We start from the raw sequence: 24,924 nt of genomic DNA on the forward strand, positions 1-24,924 counted from the left end.
TGAAAATTGAAAGAGAGATGGAGAAAAAACTCCAAGGAATGTTCAGTAAACTGAAATAATGGAACATACAACTAGGAAAAATTCCCTTAAAATAGTCTCCTGGAACATAAACGGGGTCAGAACTCGAAAACCCGAGATAGAAGAAATAATATCAAAGAGAAAACCTGATATTATAGCCTTACAGGAAACAAGAATACGACCAAATACGCGATTGAATATCATGAATTATGAGATATATAGATGTGACAGAATCGCAAACACTGGGGGAGGTGTTGCCTTACTGGTTAGACGAGATCTGAAACACTATTTTAAAGGAAGATCTGACGAGTCACAAATAGAAACAGTGACGATTGTAGCTGAAATAAATCGACAAAGAGTCGAAGTCACATCGGCATATAAAAGACCCCCAAATAACCTATTGGAAGAAGAAATCAACAACTTACTAGATGGAACAAACCCGAAAATCTGCATCGGAGATTTTAATTGCAAATCTCCAGAATGGAACAGCAGGATGGAAAACAGAAATGGCAGAAAACTGAAAGATCTCGCTGAAAAACATGAAGCTATCGTTATTGGACCTGAAGAACCAACGTACCTAGCATTCGGAAATGGATTACCAGATATAATTGATATCGCAATTATGAAAAATATCACTAGAGAATTCTCGATAGAGACCTTGTGGGACGGAACCTCTAACCACAACCCCATCGAATTAACAATAGGAGATGGGCCAAGAAGAGAACTAATGCAAACAAGAGAATACACCGATTGGACGAAATATAGCCATCTGATACAATCGGAGGTAACAGAAATACCGACAATCAACACACCGGAAGACCTAGAAAGAGCAGTTGATAAACTAGAAAAGAATATAATAGATGCCTACAAAAAGAGCACAAAGAAAATAACGAGACCAGCACCGATACATCCACACGGTGATACACCCAGAGAAATCAAAGATCTCATCAGGGAAAATCGGAGACTAAGAAAAACATACAGACTCAACAAAACAGATATAAATAAGAGAAATCTAAACCGACACAGCCAAGTTCTAAAAAATGCCCTGAAGGACATGAGAACAAATAGATGGAACAAAAGAGTTCAAGAACTAAATACTATCGATCATTCTGCATGGAAAATGCAAAAATGTCTGAGAAGAGAAAAGACTAAAATACCACCTCTCCACGGAGAAAGAGGAATGGCATATACGAATATCGATAAAGCAGAAGCACTGGCGGACTCGATAGAAAGAGAATCGAGAATAAATTACAGACCTGATGACGATAATGACGAGCTGGAAGATCTTGTAGAGAACAACGAAGAAGAAATGGACGAACCACCAGTAGACGACAAAATAGAAAAACCAACTTCTCCATTTGAAATAAAAGAGATAATCAGAAGCTTGAAAAATAGAAAAGCTCCCGGAAGTGATAAAATAACGAATGCTATGTTGAAAAAATTTCCTAGAAAAGGTAAAGCTGCTCTCACAAATATTGCAAACGGTATAATGAGGACTGAACACTATCCGGAAAAGTGGAAAACTGCAGAAGTCATAGTGTTCAACAAACCAGGCAAAGATAAGAAATTCCCCCAAAACTACAGGCCGATAAGTTTATTGTCCGCCCTAGGAAAAGTAGTAGAAAGGGTAATCGCTAGGAGGCTTACAGAAGAAACTGAAAATCTGAATCTCATTCCAGCAGAGCAATTCGGATTCAGAAGAGACCACTCAACTGAACAGCAATTACTGAGACTCACAGAATACATAACAGAAGGATTCCAAAATAAACAAGCAACCGGTCTTGTACTACTAGATGTCGCCAGAGCATTCGACAGAGTATGGCATGAAGGATTGATTTACAAAATGAGATATGCTGGATATTCAATGAAACTGTGCAAGTTGATTAGGAATTATTTGAGGAACAGAAGATTCTACGTGAAAGTGGAAGGAGAAAACTCCACAACCAGATATATGGAAGCAGGAGTGCCTCAAGGGTCAGTACTTGGGCCGTTACTGTATAACATATATATTCACGATATACCAAAATCTCCAAGGACTATGCTGACACTATATGCCGACGACACAGGAATCGCAATGCGACATCGCAAGCCAGAAATTATAGAAGGAATGTTACAAGAAGCTATAGATGAAATAAATGACTGGTGTATTAAATGGAAAATCAAACTCAACGGACAAAAGAGCCAAGCGATATTACTGCAGAAGAGGAGACTAAGAACTACAACAAATCTAGAGGTAGATGGAGAAGAAATCGAATGGAAAAACGAAGCAAAATATTTAGGTATCACCCTAGACAAAGGTCTAACATGGAGAAGCCATATCAAACAAGCCGTTGACAAAACCAAGGCAGCGATGAATATGCTCTACCCGCTGATAGGTAGAAAGAGCCACATGTCAAATGAGACAAAATTGAAAATAATCAAAGCCGTTGCTAGAACGCAACTGACTTATGGATCAGGTGCTTGGGGATTCGCGGCAAAGAGCCACATACAAAGAATTCAGGCAACAGAAAACAAGCTACTACGATGTGCCATAGATGCGCCTTGGTTTGTCAGGAACAAACAGATATATCGAGATTTGAAGTGGGAAACCATCACCGAATTTATGAAGAGGAAAGCTGAAAAGTTATTCGAAACAGCGAAGGAACATCCAAACGAAGAACTCAGGAGACTAGTGGACTACGATCCGGAGGAAGACAGAAGAAGAATGAGAATTTACAAAAGGAGACCGAGAGATCAATTGAGGAGAGATTAAAATGAGTACGACAACTTATTAAAACTATACTAAGAAGAGATATCCGAAATGGACGAACATGAAAACCCTAGCACGACAATGTGCAAGAAGAAATCAACCGATTAAGGGATAAATGGTTTATAGGCAAATGCCCGGAACCAACAAAAAGCAGGTTAGGTTTAGTGGGTCGCGAACTCAGGAGAGTGAGTAACCCCACAGTGTTCCCTAGAAATGGGTTCCTCTGGGCGAGAGATAGAGCCCCGTGTTTTCACGGTCGCAGATTCCCCCTGCTATAAAAAAAAAAAAAAAAAAAAAAAAAATTTTTACTCTTGTATTTATAATTTCATCAAGATAAGTCATAATAAATCCTTGAGCCCTGCCAACAAAAAAACAAAAGATAATTCTTCCGATAAGTTTGCCCGAGTTCTCGAAATAATATTTATTTGAAGACTAAAACTAGGTAGAATCGATGAGCATATTTCTTGCACAACTATGGAGCGAGTTAATCCTTTTTTCTTCATTTATGCGGGCACACAGTATAAACCCTATCGATTCCAGCATCCCATTGATGCACATGCTCCAGAACAAGACGCCGAAAAGTCTGTAACGGTTTTCCCGAGCGTTTATTTTGAATTGACCTCTTTAACTAGTTTCTCGGAGGGAAAGCTTGATATATTGAATTGATAAAAGTGATCTGATATTTCTATTATCCTGTGTGGATTAAGATTAAGTGGACATATTTAAAAATTTGCAGTAAGTTGAATAAATCACGTCTATGAATTGTTTTTATGAATAATTTTTTTAAGCATTTTTCATTCTCTGTATTATTGACTCGGCTAGTAGGTTGCTTCATGAAAAGAACAATTCTTATCGTCTGTGATTTTTTAATTCGATTATTGATTGGCAAAAACATCAATTGGCATATGACTCAGTTATTTTACAATACTTTCTAAAACTGAAAAATCTTCTGTCGCACGATGAAAATATGAGAATATTGGTATTTCTGAAATCAATTAATGCCTGCAATATATTAAAAAATCAAAATATTTCTTTAAAATTCGAATTATTTTTAGAGATCGTTGAATGATTTATAATTGTATATAACGAAGTGAATAAAATTTGTCGTAAGAAGTTTAAAAATTATAAACTACGTGTGTCACCAAGGTTTTCTCTAGGATCCGCGCTCAAACCTAAAATAATCAATATATTCTCTCTTGATTGTACTCAAATATCTAGCAATCGAAAAAAAGTTGTTGATCGGCCATTATTGAATTAAATTACAGGTACTCATTTGTAATAATGGATATTTCTATTTCAAACAACAAATTCACAATAAGACACATTCAGAATTAGTCAATATTAAAGCCCTGATATAAAAAAAAAATTTCGACGGATTTAAAACAAATGTTCATTTTGATACCTATAGGTACTGGGTGATGGACTAAAAACTGTTTTGAATTGAATAAAAAACATAGAACACATAAGTCAATCCTTCATATTCATCATTGCCAATTGAAAAAGTGCTCTCGAAAACTATTCTTGCTATTTTTTTCAATCACAGTGCCAGTTTGTGATTGAGAATTGCTCATAATAATCCTAGATTATTGTATAATCACCCCTAATTAAAATTATTTTGAGTAGTTAAACGAAAACCTCAGTAAGTGTAAAAAAACAATTTTTTACTACATCATTTTTATTACCTAGAATGAAATCCCTCTAGTTCAAAAAATTCATAATAAATATTTCTTTGCAAACAGTTTCGAAAACTTCCCCATTTTCTGGAGATCAAAAATTGGTAAATAACATCAACAATATTTTTCGATTAATTAAGTACCTACTCAGAATAATTTTAATTAGGGGTGATATTACAATAGTCTAGGATTATTATATAAAAAATTGGCCCTGTGATTGAAAAAAATAGTTCGAATATCGGCCATTTTAGGTATTTTCATAAAATTCAAATTGTTTTGGAAATGGTACATTCTCGCTGAACCAATGTTGGTGTCGATAGTATGTGGTCTACTCTATCGTGATGTGACGTTTGATTTACTAGTTTTGGGACACCCTGTGTATAACGAGTAAGTGTCAATAAACGTTGGTGACTACGAATTTTTTTTGAGTGTCACCTAAAAGGGGTTGGGTGTCCCCCAAAATGAAGGGGAATTCCGGAAAAGGAATTATTCTAGTTTACTGATTTCCTACTGCATGTGTTTACTATTTAACAGAAAGTTTTCCATAATTTTGCGATATTGGAAAATAATGATTTTCCAGAGAAGATTACAGGGAAATTACTATAAGTTAATCCAATCCATTGCAATCGATAGAAAATCGTATAGTGTCAAAGCTTTCAGTTTCCCATGGCCGGTGAGTTCTTAGGATAATATCAGAGGCATATTTTGCGTGTTAATTATCGTGACTTTTAATCAACAAGACATATTAAGTGTGCCCGCACATAACGACGCAGTCGATATTTTGTGTAGCGTATGTAGTTTACTAGTTTTGAAATCATTCACAGTTGCAGGTACAAATAAATATACAACATGGGAAATGTACATTCCCCTCCCAAGCCCATACAACCACCCGAAGATGTGAGTAGGAGTCTTGAAATCCATGTTAAATTTATGCTGATTATGATGATGTTTTCTAGCTACATGTTTTCAAAGGAATGGACACTGTACCAATGGAATATAGTATTCCGGAAATTACTGGGAAGCGTAAACCAACCGATCGATTTTTTCTTATACTCTACATTTTTCTGTTAGTCGTATGGGTGAGTTTAGTTCTATTCATTTTTCTATTTGTAACAGGTTATAAGGTAGTAGTAGTTTCATTCAGAATTCAATGGCCTTAATGCACAATGGTAGTATTAAAGGAATAAAATACTCAATGAAAAAAGCTTAATTATTCAACAGTAATAAATGTTTGAATGCCAAAATTGACCGTTATTAGCATTGTGTGCCCAACTGGGGGTTGATATCCAATGCCATAATTTAGTTGGAAAGATATTGGTTCGGACTACTTTTCCATTGGGAAAACTATCCTTGAAAAAAATTATGTAATAGATAGAAGCTAGAGAGAGATAGAAGTACATATGGTAGTACATCGTGTAGCTGGAATTTGTTCTCAGTCAAATGACGAAATTAAAATTAAGGTACGTCATTTGAAAAATTCGAGATATTGTGTACCTTTTTTCCAAAAGAAAGGAATAAGCATGGATACTCTGTGGATACTATTTTGGGTTTATGGGAGAAGAAAACATCCTCCGTTAGTTTTGGATGGGAGGAAGTATAAAATTGAGTAATAGTACAGGCTGGGCAAAATTCGTTGTTTACTGAGGAGATCTCGAAAACTATAAGGGCTAGAAGAAAAAGGATGACACATTTCCGAGCTTTTTCTTAGAAAAAAAAGAAATGGTAAAAAACCGTAGCCTCCTACAATTCTTCGTTTCGGAGTTACTAGCAAAAAATGAGTTTTTGACGATTTCGAAAATTTCTCATAACTTATTTGACTTTGAAGTTACAGATCTGAAACTTGAACCTTCTTAGGCACTTTCAAACGTAGAATCTACTGAAAAAAAATTTTTTTTCTTCTTCAAAAATAACAAATTGAATAAAAGTTTGCATTTAAAAAAACAAAAGTTTGTCTAGTGATTCGAAATGAAAAAATATTTTGAGCTCGTCAGTAGATTCTACGTATAAAAGTGCCTGTGGAAGGTTAAAGTTTCAGATCGAAATCGAAAAATCTCATTTTTTGCTAATAATTCAAAAACGAAGAAAAGTAGGAGGCTACGGTTTTCACCATTCTTTGTTTCTCTGGAGAAAAGCTCGGAAATGTGTCATCCGTTTTCTTCTAGCTCTTATAGTTCTCGAGATCCCATCATTGGACAACGAATTTTGCCCACCCTGTACAGGGGGTTTTCCCAAATTTCACGAATTTTTGTTTTGCTAAAACTCCTGATATTTTCGATTGATTCGGCTGAAAATTCATTACCGGGTTGAAGTTGCTAGTTCCAATAAAACAGGATATTAAAATTTGACAAAACTCAGGACCGTACTCATTGCGGCTATATTCGAATTCGAACTCATGAAAAACACCCTGTATATAGTTTTCCTTAAAAATTTTAATATTTAAGTTATCTGCATGTACGATTTACGGAAATTCAATGAATCGTTGGTATGCTCCATCCGTTGACTACGTTTAATGAATAATTGTTTTGTGGTCTTAAAAAAACAGGTTTGCATCATACATAAAAATGAATTTGGAAATTGAATTTTTTCGTTCTCAATATATGGATTATTGAATAAACAAAGAAATAAAAAATTACTCTATTATGAAAATACAGAAATTAAAACTCGATATCTTCAGAGTAAATCGCCTGTTTGCAACAGCAGAGAAAATTCTATAGAGAATTTACTCGAGGATTCACACGCCGTGAATTCTTTACAGTTACATACACACTTTCGGTAGAATTCACTGTTCAGTTGCCTACCAAATAATCTCTGCCGTTTTCTTAGCAAAATTTGGTAGAGAATTCTTGGCTGTTGCAAACGCGCTTTATAGAAAACTTGGACCTCGAGTACTTTTGTAGAATAATTTTCACTTCATTCGACGTTTTAGTGGGGGTAATAATTGGATATTCGAATAAGATAAATGCTCAGGTGGAGCATGCCAATGATGCATTTATTTTGAGAAAGTCATATATGCTGATTACGAAAATGTTAAAATTATGATGAAAAATTACATACACGATGTTTTTCATGAGTTTGAAGTTGAATAAAGCGTCACTGAGTGATATCCTGATTTTTTTACAATATTAATGTTCTCTTTCATTTGAACTAACATTTTTAACCCGAATATAATTTTCAGTCGAATATATTGAGAATTTCAGGAGTTATACCCAAACTAAAATTTGAGAACTTTCAGAAAACCCCCTGTATAACGGAAACGCAGTACCTGAGGCATCCATAAGGGTTATTTTTGAACTCATCATCCCAATGTCCTCTACTCACGTCCGTTAACTTGTGAAATACCCTGTATGTAGGAAAATGTTCAAGGTCCATATTAAATTAAAAATGTTGAGGGTATTTTCGGTGGAAATGAATGAATAATAAAAACGAAAACTACGGCATTAGATGCGTTACATGTAATTGTATTTGCCTGCAAAGTGTCATATAAATATCGTTCTTTTCATTTATAAAGATATTCATTTAGTTCTGTACTTCATCCAACCATTGTCCATCTATCACATTGCGTACATGTAAACACAATTTTCTTTTCAGGCTGTGGTCTCCGCATTTACCCTATGGTATTCTGATTTGAAGAGAATAACCAACGGTTACGACAATTGTGGAAATGTTTGCGGAGAGGAGAATCCATATATCGATGGTATTAACTGTACTGGAAAGGATTATCGTGAAGAAAAGTATGTAGTGCTTTTATCTGCTAGTGGGATAGAAAGGATTTTGAATTATTATATTACGAGATTCAGTATGAGAAATATATAGGTACCCTCACCTGTTATTCAATGTAACGAAAATAAGCTAGATAATCACTACATTGATATATCGCGAATAGGTTGCCTAGTTAAATCGCGTACTGAAGATGTTACATAAAGATATTTTGAATCAAATTTCTTCTATAAACTTCCCTGATATGTTATTTATCAAAATCGAGCATTAGAAAATAAACCCCGAAGCACTGTAGACATCAAAGTTGCCTAGCTTTACATCTGCCCAAAACACAGGTTGCCGGGTTCAAAAAGGTACGTAAACGTTGTTAATATACCCTCATCAGTTATTTTATCGAATTAAATAGCAAGTGGAAGTTCATTTAATTCTGAATGCAACCATATTAGAGTGCCTTGACAAAAAATCGTTGAATCCATGGTTGCCTTGATTTTACTGAAATAACAGGTGCCATGCAACACAAAAAGATGTAGAGATCCATTTCGGACAGAATCAGAATAAGTTCTTTGATTAAAAATTTTCCTATGAGATTTATGTATAAATACAAATTTTCGTTATCAATTATGCGATATTTCATTTTACTTTTGTCAGTATTTAATTCATCATCGTAAAAATCACGTGTATATTTTGAAAGAAAAAAAAATACATATATACAGGGTGGTGACAAATTCCATACTCACCACCACCCCTACTATCTTTCAAACGATAGAAATTCCGTTTATTGACAAAAAGTTCTGCCTTTGCGAGCCCTCCACCATGACGTCCCTCAAATCTTTATATCTTCTTTTGTTCTAGATTTGTAATTGAAAATATATGATAGCCGGAAATGGCTTATAACTTATTTATTTGACAAATGATCCCCATTAAATTTCGAAATACTTCAATATTATCGTCATTCAATGAAACTATACCATTTTTATTAAAATCGGCTTCCCAGATTTCAAGATATGACTTTCAACTTTTTTTCGTATGGCAGCCATATTGAATTTATCCATTGAAAAATGAATAATGAAGATATATTTTTAAATATCTGCACTCGTACAAAGAAAGCTATGCATTCTATTTTTGAATTGGTCTACATACCCATCAAAAACTAAATGAAACAAAATATCTCTCAATATTTCTTGATTAGACATTCTCCATTAGACAGTGAGAAATTCGTAACTTTGAAATGAGGGTTAGATATATAACCTGTAGTATATTTGATCTTATAGTTGAGATAATGCAAAATAATTTTGATTTTATAGCATTTTTCCTATCATTAATCGTAATGAGAACACCAATTTGAGAATAAAATAAATGTCCTTCTTAGTGTGAGTGCAGATATTTTTCAAAATATCGTCAAAATTGCCCTTCTCGATTCAAATTTCAATAAAAAAGTTGTAAGTTGTAGGAGGTCGATTTCAATTAAAATGGTATAATTTTATTGAATAACGATAATATTAAAGAGTTTCAAAATTTCATGAAGATCATGCGTAAAAGAAAGAAAATATAGGTAAGCAATTTCCATCTGGTATATTTTGGAGGATAGTAGTGGTGGGCATCGAATTTGTCACCACTCTACGAATGGATAGTGAATGGAGTAGTAGGCATTAGTTAGGAAAACCTCAAACTGAATACAAAACACTTTTTACATACAGTAATCATAAGCGCTGAATTTTGTAATGACAAAAACTGTTATAATTATATATATATATATATATATATATATATATATATATATATATATATATATATATATATATATATATATATATATATATATATATATATATATATATTTGATCTGCTTTGAATGCAGAATTTGAACAATGAAAAGTAAAAAAGGCTTAAAATTTCGAAGAAAACTTCTGTATAAAAGTTCTATGCATGTTTATCTATCGCAATCGCATATAGTTGCGAGCGAAACTCCTATATCACACTCCTCGCTCACGCCGAAAATTGTACATCTTAAATCTAGGCAATCATGGATTATGGATTCAACCAAACTTTTCAACAAGGCAACCTCAGAAAGTTACATTCAGAATCAAATAGCCTTTCATTTGATATACAGGGTGTTTTCAAAGGTGAGGTTTTGACACAAGGTAGAACTCATCAAAATAAGTCGTTTAACTAAAAATTGTCTATATAAAATATCCAAGATGGCTGAGATACAACCCCTAAAAGTTCGACAAAAAAAAGGTGACTCCGGCATCGCAAAAACGAAACAAAACATAAACATATGGCTGGACCTGGACATATGAATGGTAGTACCAAGTTCATCGGATTAGATGCATCAGGTCACTTTTGAGAGAATCATAATTGTTGTATCGTGCAATTTAGGGTAAAAAAAATGTAGAAAATCGAGGCAGTTTCTTGAAAGTGCTTATCTTAGATATGTTGAAAAAGTGCTATGATGTTTCCCCTTTTCATCCCATTTTTACGAAGATTGTTGGAATGTTTGAACGGGAAGATTGTGATGCCCATTGTGAAAAAAATTGTGAATAATGTAGACGAATTTTATTGGTGAGATTTTGAAGTATTATTCTATTTTTTACGCTTGTGTCCTAAGTCTCTTCTGTCAGTTGGTATCGAAATGAGCCATTTAATAAAATCGTGTAAATTACTAAAAAATAATGAGAACAATTAGGCAATCCTAAGTTTCCATTTTCACCTAAATATCAAACGAGCCAATATCCTATACGAAACCACATGATCGAATCAGGAGATAAGTTTTTTCCCATTGTTTTACGACAATTCAGCTAACAAACGGTCTAGGGTCGTATTAGGATCTATTTCAGTAATAATTTTCAATTTTTTTTTCAACTTTGTCATTTCGAAAGTTTTGTATAGGTTATTTTTGGTGAAACGCTTTATTTTGACCAGTTCTACCTTCTGTTGAAAGAAAAGCCTCACCTTCAAATTCATCCTGTATACTTCGATTGAATAACTACTAAGGGTATATTAACAGTGTTTAGATGCCTGTTTGAAGCTGGCAACTCCAGTGTTGGGCTGAGGTAAAAGTAGGCAACCTTTATGTTTTCAGTTCTCTGGGGTTTATATTCTCTCAGCTATTATTTGATTTGGATAAAAAACATATCAGGGAAGCTTATCAAAAAAAATTTGATCCATAATGTCTTTATTTAACGGTACGCGATTCAGCTAGGCAACCTATTTGCGATGTATCAATGGTGTTATTATCTAGCATTATATCAGTTCGAGCTATCAGGGCTACACTTTTGGTTACATTTCTGCAGGGAAGGTCTATTTAAATTTTTTTCAAGAAAACTTAAGATTTTCAAAATAAAACCTATATTTTTTATTGTTTCCGTCAATTCTACTTAAAAAGATGGGCAGCTGGGCATAGCCTTGATAAACTCCATGCATTAAATGAAATGAAAATTTTCAAAATTACCAGTGAAATTATTCAATTCAATTGCATAGGTTTTTTTGAACATTGAAAAACAAAAATTGAAGTAGCTCCGGACACAATCGTTCGAGACCTTTTTTGGCCAAAAATTCGTAAATTAGAGACATTTGGGCGAGGATTAATGTAGGTTGTAATAGATATATTTATAAATATGACTGATTAATTATGTATTCTTATGATATATTTCTAGGTTTCTTCTATATGAACACAGTTCAGCTGCATTCAACTTAGATAATCTCGACCTAGAACCTAATGAATGCGTTCGAAAATGTGATCGTAAAGAATAGTGAGTAATCGAAATATCCTGACAAACGAAACTGCTTCCATGCGAAAATTTGTTTTCAGTTTCACCATTATGAATAGATGTTTCCAAATTGCACACGATAACGATTCTGAAAAAGCTATGGTCGAACTTGATTTGATAATAGATCAGGTAAGTTAAAATGCTCTTAATTCCTCATTCATTGCTTGTGTTCTTTAATATTAACAACTCGTGAATGATACAATAAAATATAGGGAGTGAGATAGTTTTACTGTTGTATCTTATTGCATTAATAGATAATTCTCTCTGAGATAATGGAAAAAATTATTAAATTTTTGCTTCGTTTTTATATTTTTTTTCAATACTATTTCTGAGAAAAAAGCTGGCTGTGTTCCCACAGAGTAGGGTAGAAATGATAAACTGGAAGATAACTAACCATTCAGAAAATAATAATCTGTTGGTTGCAGGAAAACAAATTAACAAATGCCATTGTTCGATTGGGAGAGGAATCCTTTTTATATCATTTTCATAATAGTTTGATATAGAACAAATATTCTGAAATTTCATATAGGTACTAGCGGTCACATCGACCACTGGTTTCACAAAATTGCACTAATTGATCAACAGTTTAACAGTCACTTGGTTTCAGGAATAAGATCACTCAAAAACTATCAATCCAGAATAGATTGAAGTGCTTGATTATCACTAATCAAGCTTCCTGAAACCAATTATATGTGTCCATTGTTTATTTTGGGCCTTAGAATGAAAACAAAAGATATCAGTTTTCTCTTTCAACTTTATTCATTCGAAGGAATATAAAAACAAGATTTATTCCCACATAAAATTTTTATTACACATGGGGGTACTATTTTCACCTATACTTCATAAATATTATGTAAGCATAGAGCAATTTTACTTTCTTTGCCAGAGCGATGATAACAGCGTTATTACCTAGATAAAAGTAAGCGTATTTTCGGAAATTGAAGATGCAAAATGGCGCATGCTTTAGCAACTGTGTTTCAATTTATTCAAACTGCTTCTATATTTGAGTTTGTTGACACTCTCTCATATTAATAAAAATATTCGCATTATGCACATTTAAACTCTTCAACAAAATTACAATTAACCAGTAACTTAATCTATCAACATAATTTTTGTCAGTGCAAGCGCCAATTTGCAACTTATCAAAAACCTACATTTGTAACACCCTGTGGCAAGTTTTTCGAAATTCAGAAAATGTACAATATTATCACATGCGTCGACTTCAAAAATGTGAAAATGGTTTGTGCTTAAGATATATAGAATAGGAATATCGAACATTATACTTCTTTTTTTTAATTTTTTCTCAATATTATGAAAACCACTTGGACGATTGCAACGACTTGAACAGAAATATATTCAAAATTGAACACGCTATCATATCAGAAAGGAAAAAATTGAAAAAAAAAAATTTTGAAAAATGTATTTCCATTCCCTGTATAACTGAAAGTGCTTAGACTTCAAGAATATTTTAGCTCAGTAGATAATGTCAAACAATATCATAATCCAAATTTTCAGATTTCAAATAGGTCCAGTTCTCTAGAAACGTCTAATAGGCCCTCGAACTTGGTACACCCTGTATGTAAATATAACTGTATCTCGTTGCGCTTATTGTATATTGCCTCGGATGAAGGCCAAACCAGACAATATCAACGATATGTTACGGCTAAAGATAGGTGTGAGCATAAACTTAAGGGTAGCCGGCTAAACTTAGGTTTATATTCGAGGATCGGCTAAAGTTCGATAAAATATTCATCTGCGTCAGGGCATTTCATCTTTAGCCGGCTAATGTGCACATAAACCAAAACGGAACGGCTAAAAATGTATTCGATGGACACGCGGAGAACTGATGTGTCATGAGTGGTCGTATGGGAGAGGACGAATGCACACGGCCACTTTTTCGTTTAAATTTTTAGAATTCAATTGGGCAAAAGAGCATCGAATGTATTGGGGTTGTATTACATAATGCCCATGGGTTTTCAATTTAACATTTAACGAGTTATTTTCATCTGTTTAGGAGATTAATGCTCTTCAAATCGATCCTAATTTGTGAAAAACCATAATATGACCCCACAAGGAAATGAGATATTAGACATAGAAAATTTTTTCTGTAAACAAAAGTATATTTTCTCTACCATTCAATAATTGGGTTTATGGAAAAATTACGAAATAGGAACTATAGTTTCTATAACGTTACAATTTCTTTCCAACCAATTCTTTCGCAAAAAAGAACAAAAAAAAACTATGAACAGGAACATTAGTTGAAAATAATTTCTCTAGCTGATTGTGTTAAAAATTTCTTCCCGAGTCATTGAACATACAGGTTCTAAAATACGGCCTGTCGCCACCCTTGATGAATTATCCCGGGGGATACAAGTGCATTCATCGTAATGCTTATCAGCCAAATAGTCAGGTTAACTACAAACAAGATTGGGTACTTCTACTTATATTTTTCTAGAATTTGACTTTTGGTATTTTGATCAAGAAGTTCGCGGCATCATTCTTGTCTTCATTCTCTCCTTTTGCTCATTCAATTACCCTCAAATTATGAATAATAACAAGATGAAAAATAAATCACTAACACTACAGTTTTCCCTCACATTCAAAAGAGCATGTCTCGAATTTTGTAATCAAGCGTTTAGATTTTTGGATTCGTCAATAATAGCGTTTTCTATTGGTAAAACTAGTGCAGTGCGAGTGAATATTTTGATGTCACAAGCATTCCAATGCATCTGAAGCTAGTTTTACCACCGCAATTCGCTATAATAGCAAATTTCATTTGTAAAACTGGTGCGTATTGAGAGCATAAAAACAGTGCAATAACTTCAAGATATCCTAATTCACATTTGATTTTCTGTGATCCAGTGCAGCACTAGTGATACCAATAGAAAACGCTATAAGAATTCGTTGAGACACAGCTGAAACAAATATATGTTCATTCTCCAATTTCTCAACTGCTTGACAGAATGCTTTTCTGCTATTAAAATATGTGAAATTCATACAAAAAACGCATTGCATTGATAGTTCGATTATACTCGTATCACTATTTCTTTACATCCTTTTAATTGCCGAAAATTTGCGCCCCTCAAGCCCTCTGCATTTTTAGCCGATGGGATATCGTTACACTTAAGTTTAGCCGGCTAAAAATAGAAGAAACTAACATTAGCAAATACCCGAAGCTAAACCTAAGTTTAGCCGGCTAATCTTTAGTTTATGTTCACACCTATCTTTAGCCGTAACAGATACACCTCATTGGTTTGGAGAGTTTTGAAGAAGAAGTGAACTGAATAGAGATGATGAAATTTGTAGAGCCTTTGTTGGTACTTTTTCCATAAAATCCGTTCCATATCGGAAATAAATAAAGGGAGCTCCATTTGAAGTCAGAATGACTCAGCAAATTTTCCCATCTCCCTAAACACCGCCTTGTAATTTTCCTGTTTTACGACTAATTTGTTGAGGAGGCCTTTTCCCGCCCCTGGCGACGTGTCGCGACGCCCATGAATGCAACTGTCTCTATACATTTTTTTTTGTTTCAAGCAAATACTGCAAGACCTGAAAAATTCTACTGGTTATATCGTTGGAATGGTTTTCATTGCCCTAGGATTCTGCTTCATCACGCTTATCCTCTTCAAATACCTTCTTGGATTTATAATAAGATCAGTATTAATTCTGACCATGATTGTTTCTATCGTTTATGTGGCAATTATTTGGTGAGTATTGTCAGGAATTTCATAAAGTATATTCAAAATTCAAAACAACCATATACGTTCCCCGAACTTGTCCTAGTTGGGGAGCCCACGATGCTAAGTGGGGATTTCCTCGAGTGTCGTGGAGACCTAGTGTATTTTGATTTTTGAAGATTAGATCGTGAAACGAAAATGCTATGATAAATGCACTTTCAGCGGTGGGGAAAGCGTCTGCAGGTTTTCAAAGATATATAGAAAATCGTTTGGTGTACATACTCGAGCGTGTCAGGATAATGCGTATATTATTATGCCTTGTCTCAGAGATACTGTCTCTGGTAATAAATTCATGTTAATCTGACAGCTGTCAGTTTGCTTGGTGGGGCTAGCCGTACGAAAGAGTTAAAAATGGTAAAAAAAAGTCGTGTCAGATTTTCAGAGGTTATGTTAATTGGACCCAAAGGAAGCTACTTTTCCAGAGCTTCTTACGATCCTTCGTTTTTGAGGTATTGACAAAAAATTATACTTTGACGATTTCGAAAAACTCCTATACCTTTTTTGTCTTTGAAGTTACAGACAGAAACTTAATTCTACAGGCACTTTTTCTCGTAGAATCCACTGACGAGATGAAAAGAAATTTTTTATTCTAGATTTCGATTTTTTGAATGAAAACTTTTATTGGATTTGTTATTGTTGCATTGAAAATAAATTGTTTATCAGTTTCTGAATTATCAGCCAATAGGTTCCTGTAAAAGCTTAATCCTAATCTTCAAACACAGCACTCGACTTACAGGGAATAAGAAGTTTTCCTAGAGTCAGCGGGTATTTTCTTTAAACCGCAGACTAGTCAATGTGATTTTGCACTAGTTTTGGAGAGCAAATATGAATTTTATTCTGTTATAGTAAAATCGGCGTTTTTGATCAGTTTGGTAAATTCTTAATGCTGGCATGATTGATTTCGAATGTTTCCTTGTCGAATACAACAATTTTTCGTACATGAATATATTTTTTTCTATGCATAATCTTTTCAGCAGTTATTGTATTATAAGTAATTTTTAGTACATCTGGTCGGAAATTTGGCATTGGAGCAAAGATTTTCGCAGCCCTACTCTGTTTGGTATTGAATATCGGTGTTATTTTGAGTTGGAAGAAAGTGAACTTCGTCATAAGAATTTTCAAGGAAACTACCCAAGTTATATTCACTATGCCTTTTTTGATGCTTGTTCCTATTTGGGTAAGTACGCAATGAAAATCTTGAATCTCATTACCTCCCTTCAAAAATGAATGGTTTTCATTTCTGTAAGGTTCTCTCATTGTCAAGTTCCAACTCTTGTTGGAATATCACCAATACTCAATGAATTTTGGGCGAAAGTATACGCTTAAGGTTGACAGTCGTGTAAGAGTTGATTTTTACAAGTTTGCCACAATATTTGGCTTAGATACCTACTTATAACAATATATCCAATTTCGCTAAAAATGCAGCTTTTTCAATCTAATGCCATTTATCTTCTGAAATTCTTTAGTGTTTACACTCCCACTCTCTGAACCAAAATCAATTAAAAAGTTGAAATAATCGATTTGCTCCTGCATAAATTGTTGCACTAATTAGTCAGGAGCACATCAGATGGATAAAATTGTTACCTGACAATGAACGAAAAATGGAACTTTATGGTAAAACTTCGTAACGTTTCGGAGTCTCTATCAGACTCCTTCATCAGACGAATTCTTAAAAATCTTCAGTAATGTCCATTATAAAGATTTTTGAAAATTTGGCTGAATTGATGATGATTGGTGATTTTTTTATCACCTCTCGAGGAGTACCTATAACCTCCACCCTCCAGATATTTAATGAAATGTTACTAAAAAGGTTGCTTGCCCCTTTCCAATTGAGACTCAAACTTGACGATATAGGTAATTTTCCCTTTCTCGGACAAACATAAAAAAGAGATTAACCAACCTGCTACCTACTTATACTATTTGACAGTAATGACTGCTTTTCGTGTGTGAACACAAAAAGTTAGAAGAACACAAAGATGAACAACTGGCCAACCCGAGGCATATACCACAGATTGTAAAGAAAGGTGCTGCGATTGCTTGAGTTGAGAGTGTTGAGATTATTATTATTATTATTATTAATTACATGATATGAGTTGAGGTAATCCTATATAACTCATTAAATACAAAAAATTAACAGTAAGTAACAAACAACACTCAGCCATAGTTATCATAATTATTCTTGAAAGAGTTCACGGTATGGGAGGCAACGATCTCGATGGGCAGTCTGTTCCACTCTTCAAAAACTCTGTTGGACAAAAATTGTTGACGGGCTCTTGTCTTGAACTGCTCTCTGTATAGTTTCAGATGGTGACCTCTCAGGTGACTATGTGGATTCAGGACAAAAAGATTGGACAGGTCAACACCGAAAAATCCGTTTAGGGCTCTGAATGTAACGATCAAATCACCTCTGCTCCTACGCTTCTGAAATTCAGTGATTCCCATGATACTCAATCTTTCGGAATAAGATGGTCTATTCCTATCAAGTCCGTAGGGTAAGCGTGTTGCTCTCCGTTGAAGTCTCTCCAATAACTCCATGTCTCGCTGGAAGGTTGGAAACCAAGCAGGACCCGCGAATTCAAGAATGGGTCTGACGTACGACTTGTATAATAGGGAGGCAGTTGCAGGGCTGCAACCACGAAATGTTCTCTCAATAAGGTACAGAGCCCTTCCAGCTCGTCTTGTGACATTGAGGGCATGCTGGGACCAACTAAGGTCCGCCGTTACTGTGAGACCAAGATCACAATGACTTCTTGTGGTTTCGAGCACGTGTCCGTTGATGGAATATTGTGATTTCGGGTTATTATTGCCGAGATGCATCACCCTACACTTCTCCAGATTGAGGGGCAGCATCCAGTCCTTGCACCATTCACTCAGGATATTCAGATCAGCCTGTAGAACCATGGGATTTTTCAACGAACAATTATAAATTTTCATGTCGTCAGCATAAGCTACCACACCAGACTTCAGCATGAACGGCAAATCAGAAACATAGAGCAGAAAGAGCAAAGGACCCAAAACTGAGCCCTGAGGTACTCCACTACACACAGGTCTTGAGGTGGAAAAATCGTTCCCCACCCTAACACTGAACTCCCGTCCCGTCAGGAAGGCTTCGATCCAAAGCAGAACATTTCCCGCGATACCCAGTTATAGATAGTTATAAGAGACCGTTTGGCCTTTGCGTCAAATAACTGACCAATGGTTGGGTCAGCTGTCACTTGTTATTATGAACAGAATATTCCTATTGTACCACTGGCATCATTTTTGCCGTGATCTGAACGTGTTCCCGGACTTCGCAATTCGGCACACGCTTGTTGTTCGCAAAGCGAATCCGCGTACTGAATTAGACAATTAGAGAAAATATGGGACATATGCTATTGTCTTAGTCTGGGTTTCTACTCGTATCTGGAGTGGATTGAATCGGATATCGTTTCATATATACTGGGTGGCGTTCTGTGTTACTTACTGTATAGTACTCAGTAGCATAGGCTGTATTCGGGTTTGACTTTTGGACGGTCCGAGAATTGTTCTAAAACTGCGCAAAACTGTTGCGCTCTAGTATCGAATCCTCTGCGCAGTTCTAGAACCATTCTCGGACTGTCCGAAAGCCGAACCCGAATACAGCTACTAAGTAAATCAAGGGTGTGTTCTGTGCTCAGTAGTGCTCTGTTTACTGGATAGTACTCAATAGCGCTTGCCAGTATTGAATAATAATAATTACAAAAGTTCTCTATCGGAGAAGATGCTATGTTGCTCTGATGAGGTCAAATGAGACCGAAATCATGGTCAGCATCTGCTTTTCTTCGATGGAGCGTACTCCATTTGGGGCCCTGACGAAAGCAAATTGGCTAGTTCAATTCAGATCCTAACACTTGTTGATATTCATATCAGCGGGTTATATGCCTCTGAATTTATCCTTATTAGAATATTTCATCGCATTCGAGCCGTTAAACTCTTGTTCTTGTTATCGTCCACAATAAATGCTTCCTTTGAGTGCGGATAAACCGGCTGTCAACAGCGCAAGAAATGATTCTATCAGGGTGTAACATGTCTCGGATTATAAGTTTTTCTGCAATTTCCAAAAAAAAAACAATTTCACAGATTCTGTTTGATAATTTTAAATTTCTCGTTTCTAGGTTTTCCTTATTGAAATCCTTTTGACACTAATTTTTATTTTCCTATTGGTAATGTTTTACACTTCTGGAATACTAACTCACATCTTTGGACCATACTACACATATATGCCTACTGGAATGATGGTTTTGGCGTTGTTCTCTACGATTTTAATATTTTGCTATACATGCGAATTTCTGAATGGGTGCCAACGTATGATCGTGGCTGGATCCGTATCGACATGGTATTTCACTAGGTACGTATTTTGAATGAAAATATCAAATGTAAGTGTCATCTTAAACATGACCAGGGAGACAATTTCAAGAACTTGTTTTTCCCCTTCTTACGATTCCTTTTTGCGTTTATGTTCAAATATTTTCGACATTCTTTTACCCACTCGATTTTTCTGAATGGTATTCGATTTGGTTAGCAACTGAAAAATACCTACCATACGCAATTTCAATATTCTTCCATAACGTATTCGAGACATTCTTGAATACTGAAAATTTTTATAGTATTAAAATATTGTTAGTCACACAGGGGTCAATCTTTATTTTTATCACTTTTTCTTTTTCTGTTTTTATGTAACGAATAGGGAATATTTGGAATGATGAAGTGGTGCAAAATGCAAATATAATTGAAATTACTTTTTGGTGAAATATTCCACTTATATACTCTCTCGAACATAGGTTGACAGGTTATAAAAAATTCGCAAAATTTTCCCTATTGTGAATAGAACACTTTACATGTGTGATGATCTATGAAAAGTGATATCAAAGACTCAACAAATTTCATGTAGATATGCGTTCCGTATGGTTGGGTTCAAGAATTTTACTTAACTTGACTCATTTTTTGCGAGAAATGGCAGGTACACATGTATAATACTACCTTATTATTTGAAAGGATTTTTAAATGGTGAAGAGTTAGAGTGACTGATTTACTCGTTTGAGCAATATTCATTGATTCTTACCCGAAAATCAACAGTTTCCGAAATATTTGACTTCTTCTGATTTTTTGAAGATTTTTCAGCTTTGTTCATTCTCGGTAGATTTTTTATTCATTGACCGAATGCTTATAATTGTGCGTTATTTTGATCAGAAAATATTGCATAGTTTTGTTTTTTCGTACATATCATGTGCTTTTCTGATGAAAATAACCTAAAATCCTAATGATATTTGATCGGCGTAAAAAAATTGACGAATAATTTTGAGTAATATTTCGAAAACCACAAGAAATCAAATATGTATTTCGAAAGCTGTTTATTTCCGGTAATCGATAAATGAGGCTCAAACGAAATGAAATTGGTTATACTAACACCTCCTCCAATGTTCACGTCTAATTTGAAAATAATCCCGTATTACAATTTCGCCATTCATAACATATATTACATAATTAATTTTCAATTTGTTATTTCAGAGATAAAGAAAATATTCTTGGATCACCAATCACTGAAAGTTTCAGGATTTTGATAAAATATCATCTAGGCTCGGTAGCTTTTGGTTCTTTCATCATATCATTCATGAATATTGTAAGAATTATCGTTAAAGGAATGTCAAAGAAAAAGGAATTTTTCCTTTTTCGGTTCGTGATTAGTTGCTGTGTTGACTTTCTGGAGGAGGTGATACATTATATTTCCAGTCAAGCCTACATAATGATTGGTAAGACAATTATCGTAGACTTTCATTTTTTTTATTTATTTTTTTTTCCTCTGCTGTTCAAACCTAAAAGTTATCTTATCTTCAAGTAATTTTTTCATTCTACAATACTTTTCATTGTTTTCTGAAAAAAAACAAGATTATCAACTATACTTATCTCTGATAAAAAAAACATCTTGAAGAAAATATTCCTGAAATAAATTACTAGAAGGTTAGTAATCCCTATCAATTGTTGATCTGTATATTATTTAACAAGTTGAACGGGGAGAAAAAATCCTTCTGTCACACAATCTTTATAAGAGGTGTTAATGAGGACTATAGTTTCGAGACTTTTCAAAACAATCTCATTTTCAAGTCATAAAAAGCTACGAAGAATTTACACGTCAGGCACATAGTGTCATAAATTAGAAATGAATAACACTTACATACAAGCAAGAATAAAAATTACTTCCATTTCAATTTATTTCAGCAATGCATGGCGAACCGTTCATACCATCCGGAAAAAGAGCCACGAAACTTCTTATTGAAAATGCCTTGAATACACTAGCTGTGAACTCAATTGGAGATTTTGTTTTGCTCCTTGTGAAAATTTTGATAACTTTATTAACTATCATTTCTGGATTTATTCTAGATGTAAGTATCTTTAAAACCTAATTCCACAGGGTCTTTGAAAATGATTGTAATATATAGTGTAGGCTTCAATTATGAAATTCTATGTTCAATAGCTTTAGTGGAATGCAACACTGAAAAATCCAACACATGTTACAATTAATAACTCAAAAAGACCCCGTATTATACAGGGACCCATTTTTTAAGATTCATTGGGAAGAGCCTGGATGAAAAGATATTTTAAATCGAAGTTGCTTAGTCTTCAAGGGGACATCGAATGCAGACATTCAATCTGACTTTGTAGTTTGATTACAAGGTCTCAAGGTCTAGTAGTTTTTTTTAATAGGGAAAAAACATATTATTTTGCAGAATATTTTTCGTGATGAACTGAAAACATTTTGTCTATCGTTTTTTCCATGAAATAAATTTCTCTGGAGATATGAAGTGGGAAAAGGCTGGATGAAAAAATATTTCAAATTAAAGTTGCTGTCTTCAGGGGCACATAAAATGCAGGCATTCAATCTGAACTTCATGTGAACGTCTTCAAGAATTGCTATAATAGTTTGCACCATCTTTAGTGAGTGAGCCACTCGGTTTTTTCATTTTTCAACGTATTGTTGCACGTTTTTTATTTTAACAAATTTATTTCTTAGTACCTAAGAATTACTTGAGTTTATAGGTTCTGCCTAAACTCTGTCTCCTTATATAATAATAATGGAGGTATGCATTGTTTTATGTTCAGAATGGTGGAAATCTTCTATACACTATACTGAGCATATTTGAAAAAGTGAGTATTTCTAAAGAGACAAATAATAACTCAAAAATAATGTTTTTAATTGAAAGATGCAAACAAAAAATCTGAAATTCATAATTATGTACCAATGTTAGCAAAAATTCAGAATACAATCTAGTTTCTAGTTTTTATATTTGTTCATAGAAAACATTGTTCTATATGTTATCTATAGAAGAGATAACTTTGAAGTACTTTATTATGACCGTCTTGAGCTAAACAATTATATATCTCCAGAGAAATTTATTTTATGGAAAAAAATAAGAGGCAAAATGGTTTCATTTTTTAACCGAGGATATTATTCTGCAAACAAAAATGTATATCTCCCAATAAAATATGCACTTGACCTAAATCAAACTCCAAGGTCAGATTAAATGTCCGCATTTGCTGTCCCGCTGAAGAGAAGGTGTTGTGAAATGTTCTGAAATGGGTCACCCAGTATGTTGTAAAAAAAGTATGATATAGATAACACAAAGGTAGGTGCGGGTAATATAGGCTCTAGCTAAGGATGATTTGAAATATTAATCGAAAACTATGAACCTATCACAAAATTTTATTTTTAATTAAACCTAAACTTCAAATACTCTCAAATAGGAACAAAATGCCATATTTTGCTTCACTTTCAGTTCTGCTGTGAAGAAAAACAAATTTGAACATTTTCACAAATCTTGTCAGTAGGCCGTACTATACTACAGGAAAAAAATTAGGCCTATTAGACTTTTACATACATAAATTATCAAACTAGGCTGATCATATGTATTTGGTAATTGAGACCAATATTAATTTGATTATTATGAGTATATCACGTTTAACTCTCAAAAATAGAATCAAATTTCCTTATGCAACAGCCTTCAGTGTACACTCAAAATCAACTGCATAATCCACTGACTAGCTGACTGCTCATGATATCACATTTCGCTTTGGGGCGGCGTGATTTATGAATTATTGCTACCTAAGACTGCGATTTTGAACGCTGGCGACCATTATTAATTGAATTTCTGTAACCTAGGCCTCATTATCCTACAGGCCTTATTATTTATTACCACGCACCTTCCTTATTTTGAGTTTCATGAAGTAACTTTGATCAAGAATTTGGTTAGATAGAAGTAGATCCAAAACAGTGTTTTGAATCTGTTATTTATATTTTCGCATTAATCCAAAACATTATGCCCTCTTTTGTTGTTTCTGAATTGTCTCAAAGAAACTATTCTGTTGGACGATACTTTTCGCTGCATCTTTCATTTCAGGTTACCCAAGTGATATAATTTTCATTTTTTTCAATTATCACGAATTCCTTATTTCAGCGACATAAATTTACATCAGAAAAGATTAAAATCGTTCGAAGTAGGTACACTTTGCTGATGCCGCAAGCAGAGCATACAAAATTACACTTTTTTTGGATCCAGACAAACCAGACTTATATTAGTATGAGTACAGAGTACAGAAATTTATTTTCAGGATGGTAATATAGCCTTCTTTGGAGTGGTGATTTTTATTGGAGGTGTCTTAGCCTTTATGTTAGCTCATTGCGTCTTCAGGACTTTTGAGGTGAGAAAATTCATAATCACAAAGAAATCCTCATGCTAATCATTTTTTCTCCCAAGATATGCGTGGATACTATATTCCTCTGCTACTGTGAAGACACATTTATCCACGACGGCATTGAACGACCATACTATGCTCCTCCAGAGATGCAAGCATTAGTAGATGAAGCTAAAGGAATTGTTGAAGAGGAGAAAATGTACAACTCGATCAAAACACAAGAGTTGCCACAAAGCTTCGTTTGAGTTCATTGCTCATGTAAAATAAAATTTATTATCCGATTTTGTCCGAAAACAGAAACCAACCACTGTTAGGATGCTTTCACACCATCGGGATTTTACCTGATAACAACCCGATGAAAAATTATTCATCGGTTTTTATCCGCACGGTGTGCGTATCTAATCTCGAGGCGATGAGCGCCGCCGAAAGTATCATCGGGTCGCTTTTCGGCGCGAAAGTGAACCTGAACAAGTGTGAAAGATCATTGATTATAGATTACTCTATAATCTTTGCATTATATCATTGTAACTCGGAATATCGGGTAAAAACCCGAT

The 24,924-nt window shown here is 34.3% G+C and overlaps 1 protein-coding gene across 1 annotated transcript; it reads left to right on the forward strand.

Annotated features, from left to right (window-relative positions):
- Positions 1-3,395: 3,395 nt before the first annotated feature.
- LOC123322733 (choline transporter-like protein 1) lies at positions 3,396-24,651 on the forward strand. The gene is made up of 13 exons (XM_044910726.1): positions 3,396-3,502; positions 5,265-5,337; positions 5,397-5,519; positions 8,029-8,171; positions 11,814-11,909; positions 11,969-12,056; positions 15,462-15,634; positions 16,667-16,841; positions 19,798-20,030; positions 21,191-21,432; positions 21,899-22,062; positions 24,287-24,376; positions 24,433-24,651. The coding sequence occupies exons 2-13, from the start codon at positions 5,290-5,292 to the stop codon at positions 24,613-24,615; spliced, it is 1,758 nt and encodes a 585-aa protein (XP_044766661.1). The 5' UTR covers positions 3,396-3,502; positions 5,265-5,289; the 3' UTR covers positions 24,616-24,651.
- Positions 24,652-24,924: the final 273 nt, after the last annotated feature.

The sequence above is a fragment of the Coccinella septempunctata genome, chromosome 1 (genome assembly GCF_907165205.1).
Source record: "Coccinella septempunctata chromosome 1, icCocSept1.1, whole genome shotgun sequence".
NCBI lineage: Eukaryota > Metazoa > Arthropoda > Insecta > Coleoptera > Coccinellidae > Coccinella > Coccinella septempunctata.

Excerpts from the sequence above, each read along its gene's own strand:
- LOC123322733 (XM_044910726.1), top strand. The coding sequence starts at position 5,290 with ATGGGAAATGTACATTCCCCTCCCAAGCCCATACAACCACCCGAAGAT. Across the intron at positions 5,520-8,028 it reads TTTTTCTGTTAGTCGTATGG|GCTGTGGTCTCCGCATTTAC; the intron begins GTGAGTTTAGTT and ends TTTTCTTTTCAG. Across the intron at positions 8,172-11,813 it reads AAGGATTATCGTGAAGAAAA|GTTTCTTCTATATGAACACA; the intron begins GTATGTAGTGCT and ends ATATATTTCTAG.